At 45.8% G+C, this 20,030-nt stretch overlaps 1 protein-coding gene across 3 annotated transcripts in view; it reads right to left on the bottom strand.

The window, feature by feature from the left end:
- Positions 1–493: 493 nt before the first annotated feature.
- Positions 494–20,030, bottom strand: part of Ubox5 (U-box domain containing 5) — a 40,311-nt gene continuing 20,774 nt past the window's right edge. For all 3 annotated transcript variants that reach the window (XM_021152707.2, XM_085834154.1, XM_029474100.2), the window contains exons 2-6: positions 15,283–15,424; positions 13,357–13,451; positions 10,321–11,518; positions 8,028–8,186; positions 494–2,520 (exon numbers count right to left, since the gene is read on the bottom strand). In XM_021152707.2, coding sequence (XP_021008366.1) covers positions 2,312–2,520; positions 8,028–8,186; positions 10,321–11,518; positions 13,357–13,410 — 1,620 coding nt within the window. In that variant the 5' untranslated portion in view covers positions 13,411–13,451; positions 15,283–15,424 and the 3' untranslated portion in view covers positions 494–2,311. The remainder of the gene's footprint in view (positions 2,521–8,027; positions 8,187–10,320; positions 11,519–13,356; positions 13,452–15,282; positions 15,425–20,030) is intronic.

The raw sequence follows: 20,030 nt of genomic DNA, 5'->3' as shown, positions 1-20,030 counted from the left end.
GTAGGAAAAGCAAGTCTAAGGCTAGACAATCCTACTCAGTCCCCAGACTTAGCGGCTGCAGGACCCAGGTGACGGCCTGCAGGGAGCGTGGCTTCTCCGTGAACAGCGAGCAGCTGCTGATCTTCTTCCTGGCTATCTGGTTCTTCTATTTCTTCTACCTCCAGGACTAACTCGACAGAGCCTCCTTTCCACCAGCTCAGGGATTGGCTGAGGGTCAGAGCCTTGGCCCCATCAGGCAGCTGACCAGGCCTCACCTGTTAACTTAGGGGGGATGAAGACCCAGAGCCCGGAGCTGCCACCCACCTTCTGTTCTCACAACACCACGGGTCTTCAGTTTTGTGCCTTCATTGAGTATATGACTCCATTAACAGGCAGAGGACATGTCATCTCTGGAAGGCAAAGTTGAAGCTGCATATTCTTGGTAGATGGTGTTGAACATGGAAACTATTTTGTGCCTGGCCTCAGGCCCAGTTTCTAATGAGAAATAAATGTCCACTGGGCCAAATATATTTTTATTTCAGTGTCTTTGAGACAAGAGTTTGCTATGTGGCCCAGGCTGACCTTGAACTCACAGCAGTTCTTTAGATGTTTGGATTTACAAACTTACATCACACCCAGCTCATGTATTTTAGGGAAGATTACAATTCTGGTAGTGGATGAAGGAAAAGAGCACTTCCATGGAGGCGGGGGTCAGATCTTTAAGGGAAAACTTAATCACATTTACGGTGTGGGAGTGGTTCCCCCCATCCTGGACTCCAGCTCATCCCAGGGCCTCCCAGACCTAGTTTTCCAGCAGAGTAGGCCAGGCATCTCTGGTAGAGCTGCTGAGGGGCAGCAGCCTGGGGGCTCTTGGGGGGGGACGACGACAGGGATGGCTCCTGGTACTCACATCAAGATGTAAAGGCTGAGTGGGAAGTGGGTTACTCCAGAGTCCATGACAGGTTATGGGTAGGTGCCAACCCCCAAAGCAAGACCTCTGTAGGTGCATGGGCTAAGAACACACCACTTAGAAGGGAGGCGCAGGCATAGAGTGGGGTGTACTGGAGCCACCAGGCAGTGCAAGTGGCCTGTCCATGCAGATCCTGGTGTCTCATACAAAGGCTGAAGCACAACAGGCACTGGTGGCATGTAGGAGGAAGGAGGTGGCATTCCCGTACTGGCTACCTCTATGGAGACATCTCCTGGGAACTCTGAAAGCTGATTCTCTCTCAGGACTGAGTCCTGGGCAACCAGGGGAGACAACATGTAGCTCAAGGGGCTGTGATTTATCTCAAAGACAGAGCAGGTCATGCCTGGAAGGGAACGGGAAAGCGTGAGGACCTGTGCAGGTATCCTTCTACTGGCTGGAAGCTCTGTCAAGCCAACAGAGTTATAGGCAATCAATTTCTTTGGGGCTCCATACTGTTTAATTTTGGAAGGAAAAAAAATGCAGCCTATGGGATCTGAGGAGGTGGTTCAGAGGGTAAAGGAGACTGCCACACTGCTGATGACCTAAGGTTTTGGGAGCCACATAGTTGGAAGAGTGAGCTGACCCCTGGAACACTGACTTCCATAGGTGTACCAGGGCACACACGTGCCTGCACACATACAGAATTTGTTAAAAGCCTTTTCTATAAGCAAGTGTTTTCCTGCCGTGGGTTACATATGGAACATGGATCCTCTCCCTTGGAGAGTGGCTCCAGGAGCAGCCAGACATACTCTGGCACCTGGCCTGATGGAAGCTGCTCGCCCTCCCTTGGCACTGGCACACCCACACTAAAGACATCTGAACCCTTGCTTATCTGGTAGCAGCAACTAGATATGGCTGTCCTGTTCTGTGTGCCAGGAGGAATCCTTGTTGAATGTCAACTGTCACTTTATTAAGGCTGCAAGTATCTGCAGAGGTGGGGGTACACATGGCTAACTCATGTGCTTAACAGCCCCTACCATGGTCCACTTCTGAGTGACTGCGAGGCAGAGAAGGCTGTGTGAGGTCCCAAGTCAGTCTATTGAGCTCCATCCACAAAGCTCCATTAGAAGGTTGTATGCAGATAACATGGGCACAGGGGAGTGCTCCTGACCAGTGAGGGCTGGCTCTGGTTGGGAGTGACAAGGTGGGCCAGGGAGAGTAGGGATGTCTTCCCCAGCCCAGCCCTATGGCTTTATTATCCTGTTGTTGCCTAAGCAGGAGTGGGATGTCCCTACCCAGTCTCCATAACACACCATGAGGTATTCAAGCCCAAGAGAAAACAGAGGCACTGGGGTCCTGTTCTTGCTTCCTCCACCTTCAGGTCTCCCCCAAAATGAGGCTTCTCCAGTTGAGGTTCATCACTCAGAAATGGACCCGGAGCACATCCTGGCTGGTGACTGGCTGTCGACAGGCTGTGCACATCATGGGCTGGGAACGTTGCTTCTCACTCAGGCAGGGTCGGCACAGAAGGTGACCACAGGGCAGTTGGTACACAGGCTCATTTGTGGAGTAGGAAGAAAATGCTTGTTTGCAGGAGGCACACTCTGGGCCAGAAACACTCCTTGGATGCTCTAGTGAATCAGAAAAATGAGGTAGGGTTAGGTGAAGTTGTTCCTCAGTGCAAGCTGTGTTCCTGGGAGCTGGAACTTCTTTTTTTTGGGGGCGGGGGGGTGGGTTCGAGACAGGGTTTCTCTGTGTAGCCCTGGCTGTCCTGGAACTCACTCTGTAGACCAGGCTGGTCTCGAACTCAGAAATCCGCCTGCCTCTGCCTCTGGGATTAAAGGCGTGGCCACCACGCCCGGCTGAGCTGGAACTTCTTTATCTCTATCTTGGTGCTGTGCATGAATGTTTAAGAATTGACTTTTGGTGGAAGGAGGTACAGAGACAAAGTTTGGAGCTGTGATGAAAGGATGGACCATCTAGAGACTGCCATATTCAGGGATCCATCCCATAATCAGCTTCCAAACGCTGACACCATTGCATACACTAGCAAGATTTTGCTGAAAGGACCCAAATATAGCTGTCTCTTGTGAGACTATGCCGGGGCCTAGCAAACACAGGAGTGGATGCTCACAGTCAGCTATTGGATGTATCACAGGGCTCCCAATGGAGAAGCCAGAGAAAGTACCCAAGGAGCTAAAGGGATCTGCAACCCTATAGTTGGAACAACATGATGAACTAACCAGTACCCCGGAGCTCTTGTCTCTAGCTGCATATGTATCGAAAGATGGCCTAGTCGGCCATCACTGGAAAGAGAGGCCCATTGGACTTGCAAACTTTATATGCCCCAATATAGGGGAATGCCAGGGCCAAAAGAATGGGAATGGGTGGGTAGGGAAGTGTGGGGGGGGTACGGGGGACTTTTGGGATAGCATTGGAAATGTAATTGAGGAAAATATGTAATAAAAAAATATTAAAAATTAAAAAAAACAAAGAAAAAAAAAGAATTGACTTTTGGGGGTGCGGGGGGAGATGGCTCAGTGGTTAAGAGCACTGACCACTCTTCCAAAGGTCTTGAGTTCAAATCCCAGCAACCACATGGTGGCTCACAACCATCCATAATGAGATCTGATGCCCTCTTCTGGGGTGTCTGAAGACAGCTATAGCAAACAGGGCCAGAGCGAACGGGCCAGAGCAAGAGCTGGAGAGTTGGCTCAGCAGTTAAGAGCACAGATTGCTTCCAGAGATTCTGAGTTCAAATCCCAGCAACCTCATGGTAGCTCACAACCATCTGTAATGGGATCTGATGCCCTCTTCTGCTGTGTCTGAAAACAGCTACAGTGTACTTTGATATAATAAATAAATGAATCTTAAAAAAAAAAAAAAGAAGAAGAAGAGGCCTGTCCCCTGGTCTCCCCCACCAGAGCCAGCACAAGGCACAGGTTTCCTCTGCCAAGAGAAGCTGTGAGGAAGTATAAAGCAGATGTGGGCCAACACGCAGGACAGTCAGAATGGTCGGGGCAGGGGGATCCTCAGAGGGGCAACCTCTATTTTTCAGTGGCTGCCTTCTAACCCCTTGATCCCTTGAACTGCCCTGGCCTTGGGCACCCCCCGCCCTGCCCCACTACAGGATTTATGGTAAGATTTCCTCAAGGCCTCTAAGTGAGGGCAGCTCTGGTCCCCAGACCCCTGTGGCTCGCTCTTCCTTTTAGTTTGAAAAAAGCTGTTCTTTCTCCTCAACTCTAGGAAATACAGAGATCAGACTGGCCTGTTTTCAAAGCTCACTCCCCAGTGACTTGGGGGATCCCCAAGTTGTCACACTTTGTAAAAATTCCTTGTTTTTGTCTTTTTTCAGGTTGATCCTGAACTTAGGATCATCTTGCCTCAGCCCCTTGTAGGCTTAGGACTACAGCTGCAAGCCTACTCCTGCCTTGGGAACTCTTAACTCCAGCCCTGCTTTCTTTAAAAATATTTGGTTTTATGTTTATGTTTATGTTTTGCCTGCATATATGTCATTGTACTGTGTGTGCCTGGTGCCCACAGAAGGCAGAAAGATTATCAGATCATCTGGAACTGGGTGTATAGACAGGTGTGAACCATCACCCAGATGCTGGCAACTGAACCCAGGTTCCCTGCAAGAACGAGCACTCTTAACCACCGACCCATCATTCCAGCCTATGCTGATCTTTTAAATCTTTGTATGTGAGTCCTGGTATATGTGTACCTTGGTTGGAGTGTGTAAGTCAGAGGACAACCTCAACTGTTGGTCCAGGCCCTTCAACCTTGACACAGGGTCTCCTGTTTGCCTCTGCATACATCAGGGTGTTAGTCTACAAGTTTCCAAGGGTTCTTTGGGAATGGGTAAGTAGGCAGAAGTAGGAGAACTGCCTTTAAATTCAAGGAGTACATAGCAAATAACATAGTATCTAGAGCGATGTAGTAAGATAGGACATATCAATCATCCTAGCACATGGGAAGCTGAGGCAGAAAAAATCACTGCAAGTCTGAAGCCAACTTAGGGTTCATAGTGAGACCTGTGATGCTTTGAATATGCTTGGTCCAGGGAGTGGCACTACTAGGAGGTGTGGCCTTGTTGGAGGAAGTGTGTCATTGTGATTGTAGGCTTTAAGACCCTCATCCTAAGCTGGGCGTAGTGGCACATGCCTTTAATCCAGCACTCGGGAGGCAGAGACAGGTGGATTTCTGAGTTTGAGGCCAGCTGGTCTACAAAGTGAGTTCCAGGACAGCCAGGGCTATACAGAGAAACCCTGCCTCAAAAAACAAAAACAAAACCAAAACAACAAACAAACAAACAAAAAACCCTCATCCTAGCTGCCTGGAAGGCAGTCTTCTGTCTGCCTTTGGAATGAGATGTAGAAGTCTCAGCTCCTCCTGCACCATGTCTGCCTGGACACTGCCATGCTCTCACCTTGATGATAATTAATGGACTGAACCTCTGAACCTGTACGCCTGCCTCAATTAAATGTTGTCTGGTCAAAGTGTCTGTTCACAGCAGTAAAACTAAGAGAGACCCTGTCTCAAAAAAAAAAAAAAAAGGCTGATAAAAAATGAATTCTTGTCATATGGATGACCTCAGAAGCATCCAGCATAGAGACTGCACAGGGGAGCAGGGTCACCTGTAAACAGCAGGGTCTCCATCAGGACTAGGACTGCAGGAATGGATCTCTCTCTCTCTCTCTCTCTCTCTCTCTCTCTCTCTCTCTCTCTCTCTCTCTCTCTCTCTCTCTCTCTCCTCTCTCCTCTCTCTTTGACACTGGGTCTAAGTATTTCAGGTTAATTTTAATGCCTGTACCAAGTGCTGGGCTTATAGACACAAAGTATCAAGTCTAGGTTAAGTGGTGCTGGACACTGAGCCTAGGGCTTTGTACATGGTAGGCAAGCACTCTATCAACTGAAGTACATACCTGGCACAGCACAGAAACATACACGGGCTGAGCAGTGGTGGTGTGTTCCTGTAATCTTAGCACTTGGGAAGCAAAGACAAGGTGATCTTTGTAAGTTCGAGGCCAGCCTGATATACAGAGCACAGCCAAGGCTACACAGAGAAATACACAAAAGGCTCCAACTGCCTTTAGCACCAACAGGAAACCCCATTAATAGGTCTCAGAGATCTAAAGCCTTGAACAATTTCAGAGACAAAAACAAAGATCATTAAAGCTAAATAAATAAATAAGCAGAGATGGTGGTATGATAAAGAAGAAAGGAGATACGGTACAGTGGGGCTCTGACTCATGCCATGTGGATCTTAAGTGGAACACTGTGATCTATAATTGTAAAAGAATCTGACTCAGTAAGGACAATGAGGCTGTGGACAATGGGGATGGTGAGCAAAGTAGCTATGGGAGCTAACAAGAGTGTTGCATGGGCTGGGAAAGGGTGCAGAGCTGGTACCAGGGTGTCTCTCAGAACCACAGCAAAGAAAAGCACAAAAGGGGCTGAAGAGAAGGCTCAGCCTGATGATCTGAGTTCCATCCTGGAATCCACAGTGGGGAGAACCAACTTCTTAACGTTGTCACGGCCTCCACATGTGTGCAAGAAGGATCTGATAATGAATGTTGTTAGAGAGAGGACACTGAAGGACAAACTGACTACTTCCATGTTGAAGGTCTGACAAGTGTAGACAAGGCTCTGTATCAACATGGGCTGAGGGAGTACTGGGAAGGAGAGCTCTGAAAGGCAGACAGCACAGTTCAGAGTTAGAGTAGGTGCTGGAGATGCCAATGAGAGAGAGGGTCTCAGACACTGTCAAGGAGGGTGGGGCCTGAGTTCTGAGGAGAAGCAGGAGCCAAATGGGCAGTATTAAATTAGGGCTCTCACTGGGAGAGATTCTCACAATGGAAAGTGAGAAGAAATGGCTGAAGGCAGGAAAGGCTGGCCAATCACATCCCTGGATGCTGAGTGGACAAGCAGCCACAAGCCTCATTCCACTGGGCACTTTAAAAGACACATTCTTGGAAATAGTTAGGAAGAAATAATCGAGTAGGCAGGAATGAAATGAAAACCCAGATGACAACAGGAGGACAGACTTTGCAGCAGCAGGGGGAGTCAAGTGCCTGCCCATAAGTCTCACCAGGCTTCACCTTGTCCTTTGTTTTATAAGGGCGTGGGGAAGGGAAATGTAACTGGAGAGATGGCTCAATGATTAAAGCTCACTGGCTGTTCTTGCAAAGGACCTGGGTTTGGTTCCCAGCACCTACATGGTGGCTCACAACTACCTGTAACTCCAGTTTCAGGATATCTGATCCTTTCTTCTGAACTCTATCAGGCACAGACATGGTACACAGACATACATGCAGCTAAAACAACCATACATATAAAATAAAATGGAAAAAAAAGGGGGAGGAAAGAAACCAAGTCAGTCCCCCACTTTGTATCTGCCACACAATACAATCCTAGGTTGTTGTTGTTTTTTTTTTTTTTTTTCCTCTTTTTTTTTTCTCTTTTTTCGAGACAGGGTTTCTCTGTGTAGCTCTGGCTGTCCTGGAAGTCACTCTGTAGATCAGGCTGGCCTCAAACTCAGAAATCCGCCTGCCTCTGCCTCCCAAGTGCTGGGATTAAAGGCCTGCGCCACTATGCCCGGCTGGTTATTATTATTTTGGGCAGGGGAGAGGAGGCTGTGTCTCAGTAATTACTGTTGTGCTTTTCTAGTACAATGATAAAAATGTTGCCAAGAAGGGCAGAAGATGACATCTGAAACCTCAACCTTTCTTCACATGCACATAAAATATCCAAACATCAGATGAGGGGAAGGTTAGGAAACAGAAAAGGAAAATGAGTGTGCCAGGAGAGAACTATGCAGTTCACTGCAGCCAGGTGTGGCGGGTACCTCTGTAATCCCAGCACTTGGGAACTGGAAAGTTCAAGGACAGCAAAGACCCCATGTCAAAATAATCAAAACAAAACCCTGTAGCAAAGGTAGGCAGGCCAGAGCCCACAGAATGACAGGGCTAACTAAAGGGCTGGCTCAGGAGGAGCCCCAGGCAGCCCTTCACCTCCTCTGGAGAAGACAAAAGAGAGTGGGCACCGCAGTAAAGGAGCTGGCTGCGCAGGCCCATGGTCCTGAAGAGACTAGATTCAGCATCCCGAACAGGCAGATGTTAGAGGCCCTGGGGATTACCGGAGCTGGAGGCTGGCCTCCTGCAAGCACTGCTCCCTCTTGTGCCCAGCTGGAGCTGCCCTTTGGTGAGCCGGGCAGTGAAGGAAGGCATGGAGCCAAGGGTGGAAGTCAGGGCAATTTCCAGACTTTGCGACAGCTTCTGCTCATGGGACACTGGACCTGTAGAGAGATACACACACCATAATATCCAGGAAGACTCAGCAAAAGAGAAATTGCCACAAGTCCTTAGAGGCAGAAAATGACCCTTTCAATTTCAGACACGTAAGTATAATGTCCCCAGGATGGTAATGACAGAACGAGGGAGTCAAGTCCTGGGAGCCCTGACATCTCCTTCCCATCTCTGATGCAGAAGCTCTGGGCTTCTCTCGCAGCTCCCTCGACAAAGTGTTGTGCAGGACAGAGCCATCTTGAGGCTTCAAGCTGAACTGCATCTACCTCCTTTCTTCCTTCATTTATTTTGTGGTACTCTGGATATAGCCTGGAACTTGTGTCTTCTAGATAGTCACTCTACCACTTGCTCAGCCACACTCCAAGCCCCTGTGTTACAGTTCACAAGGCCTTCCTGCTGGCCAAGGAAATGATGAGACAAGCAGATACCAGCTCTGGATAGCCCCTATCATACTCTATCCTCTGCCTCAGCTGCCTTCCCTCCTGTTTTCCTCTTGGTTTCTTTGAGATAAGGTTATCACTATGTAGCTCAAGATGGTCTCAACTCATGTTGATTCTTCAGTCTCTGGCCTCTCAGATTTAAATGCTGGAATTACACACATTTGCTACCATACCTTTCTGATAAAAAATAAAATTAAAATAAAATTAAAAAAAAAAAAGAGGCTCAAGTGCTACTCACTGGCTGTGAGTGAAGTAGCTGCAGCAAAGGCATGAGGACCTGAGGTCATTTCCGGGACTCTGTGCCACAGCCCCAGGCGCAGTGGAGCACACCTGTAACCCTGGTGGTGAGAGGCAGATGCCTTGAGCCTGCTGGCCACATAAAAAGTTACATGGCATCTGCCTCCTCAGCACCAGGGTTACAGGTGTGTACCACCAGAGAGAGCAAAACACACTCTTCCTTTCATCTTCCTTCTGGTTGCCAGTTGGATTCCTTACAAGTTTTTCTTAACTGCTTTCCACTTTTGTTGTTGTCATTGTGTGTGTGCTCATGTGTCATGCTCATGTGCGTGGAGGTCAGAGCGCAGCCTCCAGGGTTAGTTATTGTCTTCCTTATGGGTTCTGAGGATTTGCCAGACATTTCCAAAGCAAGCCAAGGGCTGCTCTGTTCACATGGTGGTGGGGATACCAATCCAGGGAGTCCCTGTGATGTCACCAGGAAGAGGCAGGAAGCCAGGCAGCTGAAACCTCATACTCAGCAACAGTACAACTAACTCACTCTCACATTTACCAACCATGTTTTCTTCCTGAGAGGTGGGCAGACCTCCAGCCTCATACTTTCCACTTTCTTGTGTGTTGTGTCTTCCCGTGGATAAGTGAGGCAGGGGGACCCACAATGCACTTCCTTCCATCTCCTCTGGGAAGACAAGACATAGTACTCCAAAGGCATCCAGATACAAGATGACATGGTCTGCTTTAAGGAACCTATTGTTTCTCCTCCCAGCAAGTCTGAATGGAGGCTTCAGGGCAGGAAAAAGCATTGCTCTTGCCAGAAAGCACAAAAGGAACTCAAAGCGGGGAGTTCACCAATAAGATGGTCGATCACAAAACATGGTGACAGAACTCAGGAACAGTCAGGTGTGACAGGAGGCTCAACACAGTTCAACACGAGTCAAGACTACACAGTGGGCTTTATCCTGAGCTACAGAGTGAAGCCTTCTTTCTAAACAGACAAACAAGCAAACAATTTAAAAAAAAAAAAAAGAAATCTCAGAATAATAAGAGAACACACATAATCCTTTGGGGCTTCCAGGTTATCTAGGGGCCAAAGACAAATCTGAGATGCCTTGGGGCTCAAGAGATGGCTCAAAGGTTTAGAGCACTGGCCGTTCTTCCAGAGGTCCTGGGTTCAATTCCCAGCACCCACATGGCAGCTCACAAGTATATATAATGGGATCTGATGCCCTCTTCTGATGTGTAGGTGTACATGCAGACTAATCACTCATATTCATAAAATATATAAATAAATCTTAAAACAAAAAACTGAGATTCCCTACAAAAATGAGAAGGCAGAGGCATGGTCTCCAGCCTCCTACATCTAATCTACAGAAGCATCCCGCCAAGGGCCGTGGCATCGTGTCAGCAGGAAGGGCAGGGAAGACAGCCTGACCACACAAGAGTGACTTACCTGCTGAACAGTCCATGTCTGTCAGGCCGAGCTCACTGGCGGCTTTCATCTTCTTGGCAGTTGGCTCTGAGGTAGTAGGTGAGAATAAAGGGCTTGTGGCAGAGGAAGACGCACTCATGCCAAGGCTGTAGTGTGAGCTGTGTTCAGCCTGCTCTGTCTTCCTTTTCCTTGAGGGCAGGGTAATGACAGAAGGGGTCATTGCTGATGGAGTCTGTGCTCTCCCAAGCAGGCGGCAGCCTGAAATAGAGTGCTGGAGTAGGAACCGGTCGATCCGGGCCTTCAGGGAAGGATGAGGGAGGGGCTGGGACTGTGCAGTAAAGGCTAGCCCTGTGAAAGGGTCACTGGGCACTCGGCCCCAAGCAGCTTCACTGAGGTTACACTTCTCCAGAGTGCTCTGGTCAATGACCTTGCCTGAGGGCAGCAGCATGGGGCATGGCATGATCTCCAGGGTGATAGGATCCAGGAACTCCTCTGGAACATCACTTTCCACCTCAGACATGTCCTGTAAGGTACAGGGAGACTGCTGGCCCTCAGACTGACCCCCAGGGTCATAGTCACTCTCCATGGGCAAGGCTGGAGCATGCAGATCCAAGTCCTGAGGCAGGCTTTCTGAGGCTGTCAACAAGACACTATTTATCACCTCCTGAGAGCAGGTCCTGGCTGGCTGACCCCACACCTCTAAACGCTTAATGCAAGAGATGCCACTGCCTGTCACATGGGTGATGCCGATCTTGAGGTGGGCCACATGACTAAGGGAAAGAGCCCCTTTATTCCAGAGTTCCTGGGATACCACAGCAGGAGAGAGGAGAGTGACTTCCATCGGGCTAAAAGGTGGCCTGGCCTTGAAGCCCCTGTGGCTGAACACCACATGGTTCTGGTTTTTCAGTAAGACTTTGCCGACCAAGGTGAAGGCCTCCTTGTCTGGGACAGATGTCTCCACCGGGCCTGTAGTCCAGCAGTCCTGGGCATCCTGAGAGACTCTGCTAGATAAGGCAGATGTATATAATTCCAGGCCAGAGACATTCTGACATCCCCCAGTTGTGAGATCTATGTTAACCCTACAGATTTCCACATTAAAGGGAAAGGAAACTGTCACATAGACTGGAGGTCTAATGAAATACTCTGTCCTAAAGCCATGGCTTCTCTTTATGAGGTCTTCAGAGATGAGATTTTCTACTTCATAACCATCAGCTGACACCTAGATGTAATGACAAACAGGAGATACACTGACCCAAATGAAGACAACTTGCTTTCAAAACTTGTCACTTACACAAATACTCTTTTTAATATTGATTTTTATTTTATGTATATTGATAGTTCTCCTGCTTGAAAGTTTGTGCACTACATGCATGCCGTGCCCATAGAGGCCAGGGAAGGGTGTCAGATGCCCTGGAACTGAAATTCCAGAAAAACTGCATCTGTGTCCTCTGGAAGAATGGTCAGCACTCTTAACTACTGAGCCATCTTTCCAACCCTGTAAAACTTGATTTTAAAGAAAACTTTAAAATCTTAATTTTTGTTGTTGTTGCTGTTGTTGTTGTTTGTTTTTTCAAGACAAGGTTTCTCTGTGTAGTCCTGGCTGTCCTGGAACTCACTCTGTAGACCAGGCTGGCCTCAAACTCAGAAATCCACCTGCCTCTGCCTCCCAAGTGCTGGGATTAAGGGTGTGCGCCACCACTGTCCACAATTTTTAAATTTTATCTGTTAAACTGAATTGCCCCAAGTTTTTGGAGGCATTCAATATCATGTCAAAGACTGAGGGTAAATATCCCCAAGCATGGCCCATTATTAGAAATACGAGCAAAAAGCAAGGCACCATGGTGCATATCTATATCCCAGCACTTGATAAAGCAGAAGGACTGGGAATTCAAGATCTTTTTTCTTTTCTTTTTCTTTTTAAAGATTTATTTATTTTATATATGTGAGTACACTGTCGCTGTCTTCAGACACACCAGAAGAGGGCGTCAGAACCCATTACAGATGTTTGCTGGGAATTGAACTCAGGACCTCTGGAAGAGAAGTCAGTGCTCTTAACCACTGAGCCATCTCTCCAGCCCTTCTTTTTTTTTTTTTTTTCTTTACTTTCTTTCTTCATTTCTCTTTGGATTTTTGAGACAGGGTCTCTCTGTGTAGTCCTGGTTGTCCTACTCATTATGTAGCCTAGGCAGACACGACAAGCTCAGAGGTCTGCCTGCCTCTGCCTCCCTAGTTCTGGGACTATGGGATTCAAGGCATAAACCCACCACTACCCAGGTAAAAATCATCTGATGCTACATAGCAAGTTAGAGAATAGTCAGGGTTACATGAGATCCTTGACTCAAACAAGCAAAAACAAACCAAAAATGACAGTCCATGATACTGTGTGAGCTTCACACTGGTGAGTCCCCACACTGGAGGGTGAGGAAGAAGGGTCCGTTCAAAGTCGTCCTTGGTTACATAGTGATTTATAGTATAGGTCAGACTGGGTTCTGCAGGTCAGCAAGAGACTCTGTCTTTTAAAAAAAAGAAAAAAAAAACAAAAAACCAAAAACCAGGTCTGGAGGACTGTCTAGTGCTTAAGAGCATTCAATGATCTTTCAGAGAGGACCCAGTTTTCCGTTTCCAGCACCTGGCTGGCCTTGAACTCACAGAGATTCTCCTGCCTCTCTGCCTCCTGCCTGCTAAGATTAAAGGTATGCACCCACAACACCTGGAAAAAGCATATGAATCTTAAAAACAAAACAAAAACAAGTCAACAACAAAACAACAAAAACAGAGAGGAAAGGGGAAGGGGCGGCAGGAGAGGGAGGGAAGAGCGCTCCTGAGTGATTCATCTGCTGTGCGCCTACTGGGTACAGTGATGCTGCTTGACACTGCTTGGCTGAGAGGACAGGGCACAGCTGAATGGTCTTCACAAACACGTCACAGAGTGACAGTACTGTGATTCTTGGGGACTGGCCAGTAATTGTCCAAATGCTGCCTAGTGGGACCTAAGGGGGAGAGTATACAAGCCAGGAAATGGGGAAAAGTATATGTGTATGGATTTGTTTGGCTTACCTTGTTGCAGTGAATTCTTGGTCTGAACTGTGGGAGGCAAAGATTTATTACCATCTTAGTAGCTGAAACAATAGCTTCCAAGCATCAAAACAGCCCTTTAAAAAAATATAGAGAAAATTAATATTAGCCAGACACATTAAAACTCAGTTTTAAATTTTCAGGAGTTGAATCTAAGAAAGGAGCAAATAGGCAGATGCAGAACTTCTGGTACATTCTTCCAGTCTATACCATTTCCCCGTGTCCAACTGACGCTGGGGAAATTACTCACTGAAAAGTTAAGAAGGGAACAAATAAAAAACCCCAAAACTTACTTGGGTGTGTATGCGTGTCTGAGTGTATGCCTGTGCACCAGGGGTGTGCAAGAATCCAAAAAGGTCAATAGAAGCTTCAGGTACCCTGGGACTGGACTCACACAAGGTTGTGAGCCACCATGTGGGTGCTGAAAATTAAACCCAGGTCCCTTTAACTGGTGAGCTATGTCTCCAGACCTGAGAAGGTACATTTCTGAAATAAGTTCTACAGGTTGGCAAAGGCTACCAGGCTTCTAGTTGATGGTAAAACATGTCAGTTCTATAGCATTTCCCATAGGGAGGAGACATGTATACAAGCAACAGAACACAATAAAATGGGTATGGGGGTACACACTGAATGGACAGGGTCACAGGAAACAATCACCGCAGTGCTAGGTACTCTTGACCCTGTCCGTGTAACTGTTTCCTTATTAAACAAAACACCTGGAAGACTCAAAATTATTTTTGAGAAGGCTGGCTGTGTTATTTTCTTGGTTTTTAGATCTATGCAGCGGTTGAGGGTATTATCATGGCACTCTCATGGCGAAATCCTTCTGAGCATGGCATATATGCCCACGTATTTAAGTATACCAGATTCCTTTTTCCTACTTTTACTTTTGACAGGTGTTATTGTGTATGTGTGCATATGAAGTGTGTGAGGCCGTGCATGAGGCCACAGCGCATGTGGAGGTGGAGGACAACAGGGCAGCCAGTTTTTCCCTTTTCCCTTTCTGTGGGTTCTAGGCATTTAACTCAGACCACTAGATTTTGTCATTTAAAGAACTTGTGTAAAATTACATTTATTTATTTACTATGTGTGTGCATGTGTGGCTCACGTATGCCACAGTATGTGAGGGAAAGACAGGACACCTTGGCAGGAGTTGGTTCTCTCATTCTACTATGGGAATTAAGCAGAGACTTCAGGTCATCAGGCTTTGCTTACAAGTGACTTTACTGGCTGTGCCACCTCTCCTATTCCAGGGTGGCTTCTAAGAGAAGGCTCAGAAGTTAAAAGCACTGGTTGTTCTTCCAGAGGACCTGGCTTCCATTCCTAGTACCCACATGAAGGCTTACAACCAGCTGTAACTCAGTCGTTCAATCTGATGCCTTCTTCTGGCCTCTTTGGGCACCAAGCAAGCATGTGGTACAAAGACATACCATGCAAGCAAGAAAACCATGCACATAAAATTGAAAGTTATTGTATGATATAGAAATGTGGAAGTATTTTTTTGTTTGTTTTATATTTTTGAGATAAGGTCTCTAGGCGCCCAAGCTCCTCCTACCTCTACTTTCCAAGAGGAATTCGCCACCACACTCAGTTTATGTGATCATGATTAAATCAAGGCTCTACATGCTAGGCAAGCACTCTACCAAATGAGCTACATCCCCAGCCCCTGAACCAAGGGAATCTTGATCACCCTTTCTGAGATACATCAGATCAAGTCTCAAGGGAAACCTTAATGGGTCCTGCCCATTGTCACTGCCTTTTTAGACCCAAGAGCCTTCTAGTCAAAAGTCTCACTCAGCTCATAAAGCTGCCACAACTTGATCAATGGTGGCCAACTCCATGAGTACATTACTGAAGCATACGTGCCAAGGACAGCCACACACAGACTACCTTTCTCCAAGCACTTACTGAGTTGGAAGGAATCCACATTAAATTATCTTCATCATCAGCCTCAGTGTTATCTCTTGCCTTTGGTCTGGTATCTTTAGGGACTGTGGCAGATTGTATCCCATACCTGATAGCTTTCACAGCGTTTAAATGGGATCCTCACCTGTAGCAAAAACAAATGAAACACATTAATACCATTTTAGGGCTGCGGGTACAGCTCAGTGGTAGAGCATTTATTTGCCTAGTCAGCATGCATGAGGCTCTGGGTACAATCTAAAGCACCACAAATAACTTTTAAAAATATAAAATAGGGCTGGAAATATAGTTCAGTAGTAGAGAGATCTGTAAAACTCTATGTTCAATTCCTAGCATTAGGAAATTTAAAAAATATAATTTGGTTGCTATATACAATGGTTTGAATGAGAATTGCTCCCAAAGACTCAGTCATTGAATGGCTGGTCCCCAGTTATTGGAACTGTTTAGGAAAGACTCAGAGGTGTGGCCTTGGAGGTGGTGTCACTGCAGCAGGTTTCAAAAGCTCATGCCAGGTCTAGTCTGTCACTACCTCTCTGCCTGTAACTTGAACATCAGATACGAGCTCTCAGCTACTTCTCCAGCACCATGCCTGCCTGCCTGCCACCATGCTCTCTGCCATGATGACCATAGATGAACCCCCACCCCCTGCAATAGACTAGTGACTAGGACACTTTATTAGTGTGTGTTTTGTTGTCGGAGAAAAGAGTTTATTTGGCTTTACTTCCACATCACAGTCCATCACTGTGAGAAGTCAGGGCAGAAACTAAGCAGCATTCTGGAGGTGGGAACTGAAGCAGAGACCATGGCATGATGGAGCTTCCTAGCTTTCTCTTTATATCTCCTGCAAGGCCCAGTGCTGGTACTGCCCACTCAGGGCTATACCCTCCCACAGAATTATCAGTCAAGAAAATGACCTACAGACTTGCCTACCAGCTAACCTGATGGAGGCTTTTGTTTTTGGTTTTTTGAGACAAGGTCTTTCCGTGAAGCTCTGGCTGTTCTGAAACTCACTGTGTAGATTGGGCTAGCCTAGAACTCACAGAGATCTACCTGCCTTTGCCTCCCCAGTGCTGGGATTAAAGTTGTGCACTACCACAGCTGGCTAGAGATTGTTTTTGTTTTGCCTATATGTATAATTATGTATGTATGTATGTATGTATGTATGTATGTATGTATGTACAACTATGTACCACATGCATGTCTGGTGCCTATGAAAGCCAAAAGGCGGGGCTGGAGAGATGGCTCGGCGGTTAAGAGCACTGACTGCTCTTCCAGAGGTCCTGAGTTCAAATTCCAGCAACCACATGGTGGCTCATAACCATCCGTATAGCTACAGTGTATTCATATACAAAACATAAGTAAATAAACCTTTAAAAAAAAAAAAAGAAAGCCAAAAGGCATGTCAAAGCCCCTGAGACTGGAGTTATAGATGGTTACAACCTGCCATATGGTGGGTTCTCTGGAAGAGCAGTTGGTACTCCTAACTACTGAGCCATTTCTACAGCCCCCAATTTTTTTCCAAGTGAGGGTCTCCTCTCTTCCCAGATTACTTTAGCTTGTGTAAAGTTGATCAAACATTTACCAGCACAGTAGGACACATTAGCTAACAACCACAATATTTCTAAGATGTATCTTTTCTCAAGCTGACTCTCTGGATAGCATCCTGGCCTACCTAGCCACTGTCATGACCATGCTCCTTATCATACAGCACATATGCATGTATCTAATTATTCTGTGGAAACCCATTTGTAAGATGGGATGCAGTTTTCTTAAGTTGTTAAATGATCATTCTCTATGCTACCTGTTATGCTCTTTCTGAGACCCATGACAAAATTTTCCTTTGTTCTTAATACTAAAATAAGTGTTTCTTCTAAGCAACTTGATATCACTAAGGTACAATCAGGATCCTCTCCCTTGGCTGCTATAAAGCAGGAATAAACCACGTGTGGTAGGTCGTGGTCCAGGCGTTTAATCTGAGAATTAGAGGCAGAGGTTGACAGATCTCTGAGTTCCAAGATAACAAGGACTATGTAGAGAGACCATGCTTCAAAAAACATAGGAAGGAAGGAAGGAGGGAACGAAGGAAGAGCAAGCGAGCAGTAATAAAATCTGTAGTTTAGCACTTAAATTTATCTTTGTCTAAAATATTTATGTCATAAAGTTGCTATGAAATCATTTTCAAATAGGATGGTGTACTGGCTAGTTTTGTGTCAACTTGACACAGGCTGGAGTTATCACAGAGAAAGGAGCTTCAGTTGGGGAAATGCCTCCACGAGATCCAGCTGCAAGGCATTTTCTCAATTAGTGATCAAGGGGGAAGGTCCCCTTGTAGGTGGTGCCATCTCTGGGCTGGTAGTCTTGGGTTCTATAAGAGAGCAGGCTGAGCAAGCCAGAGGAAGCAAGCCAGTAAAGAACATCCCTTCATGGCTTCTGCATCAGCTCCTGCTTCCTGACCTGCTTGAGTTCCAGTCCTGACATCCTTTGGTGATGAACAGCAATGTGGAAGTGTAACCCTTTCCTCCCCAACTTGCTCTTGGTCATGATGTTTGTGCAGGAATAGAAACCCTGACTAAGACAAATGGGTAAAGCATGATTCAATAGTGAATCCTACTCCTACTCTTGTAGTCGGCAACACACATGATCACTATGCAGCAAAGGTATCCTGACTGCTGCTGGGACCACCCATGTGTGCCACCACAGCAGTCCTGAGATGCACATGTTCAGTAGATTTCTGTCTTTTCCCTTAGTCTTATTTCAGTTTACATTTTTAAATGGAATCTACATGTTTTTAAAGATTTCAATTAATAATAAATTAGATTTTCTTACATTTATTTTTGTTGTTGTTTAAAGCAAGCTGTCAAGAACCCTAGGCTAGCCTTGAACTTATTACATAGCCACGACTAGCCTTGAGCTCATGATCCTTTGGTCTCCACCTCTCTAGTGTGGAGTAACAGGCATATACCGTCATGTTGACTTCCATTAATGTTTGAGTCAGTTATTCTACAAACAGAAAAAATACACGGTTCAGGGTCTTTATATGCAAAGTTTGTTTATTTTTTTATTTTTCTGGGGGGTGGTGCTACTTGAGCTTCATGCATATTAGACAATCTACTACTGACTTTGGGTTTGAATTCACTGGTTTTAATAGATGTTGGGTTGGTTTTCTTGGATTTTATATCAATAGTAGCAAGCTTCCTGAAATGATAATTCTTACTGTCTCTTGTTTTACTGTATTAGCTAGAACTTTCAGAATTCTGTAACAGAATATCTATCCTCATTTATTCTCATCAGAAAAATGCCTCTTTGGAAGAAATGAAAAAAGAAAGAAAGAAAGAAAGAAAGAAAGAAAGAAAGAAAGAAAGAAAGAAAGAAAGAAAAGAAAAGAAAAGAAAAGAAAAGAAAAGAAAAGAAAAGAAAAGAAAAGAAAAGGAAAAGAAAAGAAAAGAAAAGAAAAGAAAAGAAAAAACAGAAGATGCTTGTGAGAGGCTCAGTGGATAAAGGCACTTTCTGCCAAGTCTGAGGAGCCACGGGGTAGATGCAGAGAACCTCCACACATACTTACTGTGGCAGGCACCTCTCTCAGGAAATGTAATACAATTTTTTTGTTATTTGTTTTTTCATGACAGGCTTTTTCTGTGTAACACTGGCTGTCTTGGAACTTTGTAGACTAGGCTGGCCTCAAACTCAAGAGATCTGCCTGCCTTTACCTCAGCCGATATAGCTTTATTAGCTACCTATCTAGTTTCAACACACTGATCTTTCAAGGACAAAAACCTCCTGTCCTTAATGCTTCATCCAGGAAAATAAAAGGGTGGGGATCAATATTAAAAATTAAATAAAATTAAATAAAATAAAGACAAAGAGCCTAGTCTAGGAAGACAGCTTTCCCAGCCCTGCCAAGAAAATTGCCTTGCAACCCAAATTTATTGTAAATTCTGCTTGGTAAAATACATACAAATTTAGCCTCCTTTTCCAAATGTGGTGACAAAGTAAAAACTGGGAAACTCAGATCACAGCTAAAGTAATTGGCTGCTCAAAGAAATAGCTTGAAATCAGGCAGCAGTGGAAGTCTGAGACTTGAGTTCAATCCCTGTGACCCATATCATCAAAGAAGAGAACTGACTGCTATAAGTTGTGCTCTGATCTCCACACATGTACCATGGCATGTGTGCAACTTCCCTCCTTCCCCCCAACCCCCACTCCACCCCCGCAATGGAAGAAAATACAAAATACCAGAAAATGGGTATTATGTCATAAAGCTTGCCTCAAATTTGTACAAACATAGTTAATACAAATACTTGTTCAAATAAAATATATTTCTTGCTGTGGCTCTGGATTTAAAAATAAAGAAACCTCTGGCCAAGTAGGGGATAGTGGCAAACTCCCATAATTCCAGCACTTAATAAGGTGGGGATAAAGGATCTGGAAGTAGCTCAACGTTAGAACTTGGCAACACAGTCAGACTGAGACTCTGTAGTCTAATGTTTACTCGTCAAAAAACAAAAATAAAATATAATTCCTGGGCAGTAAACATCTTCGGTCAGTCAGGGCTACATACTGAGACCTTGTCTCTCACATATGCACACACCCAGAAGAAAGAGAAAAAGAGGCGCGAATATGGTCAAAACATTGAAAACAACTCTCAAAGAATTCGTAAAAACTGACAAGGAAGAGCCAGGCATGATAGTGATCATGCATTTCACCCCAGCACTTGGGAGGCAGAAGCAGGTGGA

Source organism: Mus caroli, unplaced genomic scaffold (assembly GCF_978045245.1).
Source record: "Mus caroli unplaced genomic scaffold, Mus_caroli_1 scaffold_2, whole genome shotgun sequence".
Classification (NCBI taxonomy): Eukaryota; Metazoa; Chordata; class Mammalia; order Rodentia; family Muridae; genus Mus; species Mus caroli.
The sequence above is the reverse complement of the archived record's forward strand: the minus strand, read 5'-3'. Positions and strand labels throughout refer to the sequence as shown.